The sequence below is a fragment of the Gossypium raimondii genome, chromosome 10, assembly GCF_025698545.1.
Source record: "Gossypium raimondii isolate GPD5lz chromosome 10, ASM2569854v1, whole genome shotgun sequence".
In the NCBI taxonomy this organism is placed as follows: domain Eukaryota; kingdom Viridiplantae; phylum Streptophyta; class Magnoliopsida; order Malvales; family Malvaceae; genus Gossypium; species Gossypium raimondii.
In genome coordinates this window covers 18061592-18067591 of record NC_068574.1, presented here as the reverse complement: position 1 = coordinate 18067591, position 6000 = coordinate 18061592, and the positions used below count along the sequence as shown (strand labels likewise).

Sequence of the window (6000 nt, the reverse complement as noted above, 5' to 3'; positions counted from 1 at the left end):
CAATTTAGTCCCTAAAACCTAAATAGTCATATTTTCAAATCTAAGCTTCGTTTTTCAATTCAAATTCAAATTCATCCTTCCATAACATTCAAATATTCTTAAATACAAAAATTTCATGCTAATTTTAAAATAATTACACTTTAATCCCTATACTCGTAACTAACAAATTATACTTAACAAATTAGTCCCTATTCATCTCTAAGCAGTTTGTCAGCGCGTAGATCTCGAAAAGTTATTCGAAATAAAAAAAAATCGTCTCAATCGGACAACCGAGCCACGCCAAAAGTTATGGCCTTTCAAAATTTTTCAAGCTAAAAAACATAAACTGTTCATGCCACGTCAGCAAATCGCAATTTCCGTCCACGTCAGCAAGTCGCGCTGACGTGGACACGATTTCCTAGCGTGTACCTTGACATTGCGCTGACGTGGACGCGATTTCACGAAAAATAGACCATTCCGGTAAATAATTAAATAGTTAGCCCATTTCGGTAAATTTTAAAAAAAAAGGGCTTTTATTGGTAAATTACCCATTTTCCGACCCACCCTGAACTCAAGTTTTCAAAAATAAATCCAGCCGGAAGATAAATGTAAAAGCCACATAATTATGAAAATTGTTCTTTATTTAGAATTACAATGTCGAAGAGAAGCCAAATAAGTTACGTGACCCAAAAATATAAAACCTACTAATATATAACCAACCCAATCAGAAGAGGCACTTCAAATGTCTGGATGATGAACGTTGTTTGGTTGATTATCCAATGGCATGTATTGTGCCATTATAGCCCGAATCTCTGAATCCATGTATCTCTGCATCAAGTTCAAGAGCACAAGGAAGTCAGCCCAAATTCATCAAAACACCCTCCAACTATCATTTCAGTTCAAACATGGGGTCTCATTCTGACAACTGTCTTCTGATTATCGCCATCTTTGGTTTCTACTGAACATCTATCCAACTACATATGCACTACTTGGACCAATTTGACTGCAGATATTGTAGTTTAGGTTTATACTTAAAGGCCAAACATGCCTAACCAGATTATTTTGAGTTCCCAGTTTGGTTCAGAATTACCCTTTAATGAATACCTCTAATGTTATAAATTTCTACTCACCAAGCCATCTATCAACCATGTGATGCCTCTTTATCATGAATACCGCAATGGATCAATAACTTATTGGAGAATAGATATTAATATTAGAGCAATGACAATCTTACCCGGATTCTGTATTTGTAAATGGCATACCCTCCAGCTCCAGCAGCAACCAATCCAAGAATGATTACCCAAACAGAGCCCCAGCTTACCTCTGTTTTAACATTCTTACCTGAAAACAAATAACAGGCATTTGAGGGGTCTTACGATCCTGAATGTCATCATGTTGATATGATATGCAATTAAATGGACAATCAGCTTCATCTTAAACTCAATACCAACATCTCCTATACCCCATTACAAGATGCAGGAAAACATTATATGAAAACATTTGTATCTAATACAGACTATCACGGCAGGCCTCAAACATATACTCACTGATACATGTGTCATGCTCTCGCATGTACAACGAACCACCACTACAGCTGCACTCATAACTGCCCCAGGTATTTCTGCATTTGCAACCAGGACATTGGCAGGCCAGCTTCTCCTTGCACTCATCAACATCTGGGAGACAGTCCAATGTCAGACATGGTTCACCAATAGATATATAAATGATGTGTAGCTTTAAAACTTATTTGATGCAGCTCTAATAGGGAGCACTTCTTATTTAAAAGCTTTGCACAAAAAATTATATCATAAGATGGTCTATAAGCAATCTTACTTTAAGCATTTACAAAAACCTCACTCATCCCTTGCCTATAAAAGGTACCAATACTTCAGCTTTTACTAGAAAGTTCCTCCTAAATCAGAAATCCCTACAAGTGATTCAAGATTTTACCAAACTCCCATCACATCATTTTAGATGCCGAGAGCACTAATTGAAACTAAAATACTGCACCCAAAATCTCGATAACTTCATGGTGTCTAAAACACCAATCTGATGTAGCAATAGCAGTTAAGCCTCTTGTAATTCACATGTGTTCCACAGATCAATAAAACCACACATAATATTAAATGAACTCGTTGACAAAAAGAAGAAAGCAAAAATCTAATAAGTTGTCTATTCCAAGTGTTGAGAATGGCTCTTGACGATATTAAATGAAGAAACCATGTAAACGTATCCCAGTACCTTCACAGCTCTTGACTCCATCACCCCTGAATCCGTATGGGCACTTGCAACCATGTGAATGATCATCCTGAACATTCCATTCCAGAACCAAATAACTAAGAAACCAGGAAAATGATGGAGAGATAAATAAAGAGATAGACAGAGAGACACTCACAATACAAGCAGAGTATGTCCTTCCTTCCTGTGTTTCTCTCCAACATCCTCCATTGTTGATTTCGCAGCGTAAAGCCGCAGAAGCTGTTAATCAGAAAAGCAGATGGAACTAAGCATAAAGGAGTTGCAAAATGCAAATTTCTGTTTAGCATTAATTATAACCCTCAAGTCCAACCTTCACAATGCGTATAACCATCTCCAGAAAACTTCACACCATTAACTAACGGGCATTCGCACACTCTTCCCCGGAAGGTATCCTACAAGTAAAAAGGGGCATCAGCAAAAGGGTTAAATTGAACAAATAGCTGACCCGCAAAAAATTTCCAGTAACATACATACCCTGCATGCAGTTATGTTGGCACTCTTGTCCTGCCAGCAACCACCATTGTTTTCTAAGCACTCGTTAGTTTGTATATCTGCCAAGGACAACTTATAGTGAAATAATGAGTATCATCTTAATATAGTTTCTACCCAAAAATACAAATTTATAACTTAAATAGCATGGGAAAAAATGGTGATAGGTTAATGCCAGAAAATTTAAATGTTTCACAGCAAACCACAAGAAGAAAATGCCTCTAAATTAAGTACAACAGATGATAACCTTCAGTTAAACAAATTGCTGGCTCTGTGGTCTCTTGAAAACCAGCACAAATTGCCTTGAGAACAGCTCCTCTGTCCAACTTCCCTAAATCCATTAGAAAAGATGTTGTTACGAAGGTAATTCAAACAAGCAAATTGCTGGCAATGACAGTAAATTTTGATTCATACCTCTATACTGTCTGTTGTTTATCACAAGAGTTGGCAGTATAGTTACATCTCCACGGGAGCCTTTTCCAATCTAAAATAAGAATTACAGCATAAACGAGAAGTTCAATGGTAGGATTGCACGAATTCTTTTTAACTTGTAAAGTTCAAGAATTGCTTCACCTGTGCATCTTGCTCAGCTTTCAGCACTGGGTTGTCCACATCAGCTTCAGTGTCTCCAATACAGTTGTCTACTTTATTGAGATCAACACCTATAAAGCAGAGAATGGAAGACATACGATAAACATAAGTACACATGTCAGATGTAAAGACACAAACTTGCTTTTAACCCATAACAGATTACTTAAGTAATCAAACATTTCCAGGGGCAAATAAGAATTCTTTTGCTTTTCTAGATCCCAATAAAATCAGAGTTACATACATATATAATAAAAAAACACATAAAGGTAGGTGCACGTGTAAATGTATATAAATTCATTAGCGCTACTACACAATCCTTTTTCATCAACTTCGGTAAACAGGAAGAAAAAATTACTTATTGCTCATTCCAGACAGAAGGAACCAATTCAATGGTCTTATGCTCCATTTTTGAAGAAATAAAATCAATCAAAATGCAACACTAGCACCTTCAGAGCAGTATAGCAGCAGCAATATTGTGCGACACATTTTAAGAATCATATATGATAGAGAGCATTGTAAGTAAAGCATTAACCTACCAAGGGCTTGGATAACTTTATCTGCACACTCCTTGTTATATTTCTTCTCTTTCATCGGGCAGCGGATAGCAAAGTCCGTAACATAATCCCACCAAAGCCATGGCTTTCCACTTTCATTGGCAACTTTGAACAGGCAAGCTTGGCGAAGATTTTGAACCACCACATCTTTACCATCATAACCTTTACTGAAGTCTTGCTCAGGATCTGGAGCACAGTACCTCCCATGATTGATACACTGTGACTTGCACTGTTTGCTCAAAATAAAAGCTTCAGGGCAATACCAAGTTATATAGTGGGGGGTGAACATAGTGTAGCCCTTCTGCTCAAGTATTTGAGCAGCTCCTTTGAAGTTCTTGACAAATTCTATCTGGCTGTCACACTTTGGCCCACACTCATCGTTGCTATTTGTCCAGAACTCATACTCAACCCGTTCATCAGGATGAGGAAGTGACTCCCTCCAGTCAAGATTCATATTAACCATCTCCCCACCGTTAAGGGCCTTCTTGAGGCTGTCCCCTAGTGATTTACTGATGAGGGCTGATGGAATGGTGATGTTCTGCAGGTATTCAGCATTAGCATTTTCTTCTTCAGGGGTATCCATGGTAATCAAGGGCTCATCCTTGCTGTCAGCAACAAGAATAGCAGCAGCTCCAGCTTTCTGAGCATTCCATGCCTTCAAGGTGAAGAAACAATCTACCACAACAGCCAAGTTAAAGATGATAAGCAGGTGCATTTAAAGCTCTTGGAGAAGAGCAAAAACTGAAAGCCAACTCAAATCCCTAAGAACTACCAAGTTGAAACCAGAGGGCAATGCTAAATTTAATAAGTGTCAACTGCCAGCAAAATTAAGTAGGGTTACTAACATTTAATACCATAAATTACATAAATAGAAAGGCGAAATAAAAGCATAGTTGGATTCATCTATTTCCAAAATCGGAGAATCTATGATAGATAAAAATAAGAAATAGAAAGAAAAAAGAGGCAGACCTCCACGATCAACAAGGAGAAAAGTGGGTAATCCCCCAGGCTTTGATTTGAAAGAGATGTCAAAATCATCGAAGGACTTGCAAGCGCCTTGATTAGCTTTAGGATAAACAACCGTGCCAACCAAGGTACCCCCATACTGAGGAACCCCAAAATTCCCAATCGCACACTCATAAACCCCTTTGATTGATTCCGGCGAAGTCACCTTCAAGCTGTTCTTCTCCACCACAAACCTCCCCAAACAATTCCCCACTAACAAAACCCACATGCAAATTAAAAACCAAGAGTTTTCCCTCATCTTTCCAGGAGAAACTTTTTTTCTCTAATAATAACCCAAGATGGGGGAATCTTTCAATCAACAATAACTTAGCATCAAAGTCGCCTCTTTTCGTTGGTCAAGTTTCCCAATCCTTCTTGGGAGCTCAATTTTTCCGTTTGTTTTGTGCTTTCGACACAGCAATGAGGCGTTTGCTTGGTCGTATAAAGAAAAACCCAGAAGTTTAAGAAGAAAGATTTGGAAGAAAGTTGTAAGCTTTTTCAAAGTAGAGAGAAAAAGAAGATTAGGAAGTGTTGTGGAAGGAAAGGAGTTGTAATGTAAACGGAATTTGATTTAAAAAAGGATACAAGAGGGGCAGCTTAGATAAATTAAATTTAGGAAAATTGAATTCCATTTTTCTAATCAGATTATTATTTCACCTATCAAACTGATAAGACAAAACGTAGAAAGTGAAAGGGTAATGCATGAAATACATGTGTCTTTTTCCTGATTCACTTTAACACGTCGATGCTCCGTTGATAACCCCACCCCATTCCTCGCATCCCGCCGCGGTTTTCTTCCTTTTTAACATGATAAAAAAGATTGCTATTATATATTAAATCAAATCTCAATTCAGTCAATAAATTATTTAATACTCAACAAATATATTACTTTTATATCAACTCTAATATATATATATATATATATATATATATATGGATACAGGTTTGTAGTTAAAATTTTCAAAAACAGAAAATATTGGAACTGTTGATTGGACATGATATACTCATATTTTACTCTCTTTATCACATGTATTTATTTTTGAATATGTATGTACTCTTAATTTATTTTTAATTTACTTGTGTAAAATGATTTCTTATGCAAGTTTATATTAATTGAAATATG

General features: G+C 36.9%; 1 protein-coding gene across 1 annotated transcript; it reads right to left on the bottom strand.

Annotated features, from left to right (window-relative positions):
• Positions 1-582: 582 nt before the first annotated feature.
• Positions 583-5458, bottom strand: LOC105776861 (vacuolar-sorting receptor 1). Its single transcript, XM_012599800.2, has 12 exons — positions 4842-5458; positions 3855-4547; positions 3301-3389; positions 3142-3211; positions 2975-3058; positions 2713-2789; positions 2549-2630; positions 2375-2457; positions 2221-2287; positions 1527-1655; positions 1214-1320; positions 583-807 (listed from the first exon to the last, which is right to left on the bottom strand). Exons 1-12 carry the CDS (start codon positions 5134-5136, stop codon positions 718-720), a joined length of 1866 nt encoding a protein of 621 aa, XP_012455254.1. The 5' UTR covers positions 5137-5458; the 3' UTR covers positions 583-717.
• Positions 5459-6000: the final 542 nt, after the last annotated feature.

Coding starts and splice junctions, on each gene's coding strand:
- LOC105776861 (XM_012599800.2), bottom strand. CDS start 5,136: ATGAGGGAAAACTCTTGGTTTTTAATTTGCATGTGGGTTTTGTTAGTG. Junction 4,548..4,841: donor TCTCCTTGTTGATCGTGGAG/GTCTGCCTCTTT, acceptor CTGTTGTGGTAG/ATTGTTTCTTCACCTTGAAG. Junction 1,656..2,220: donor TGGAGTCAAGAGCTGTGAAG/GTACTGGGATAC, acceptor ACTGTCTCCCAG/ATGTTGATGAGTGCAAGGAG.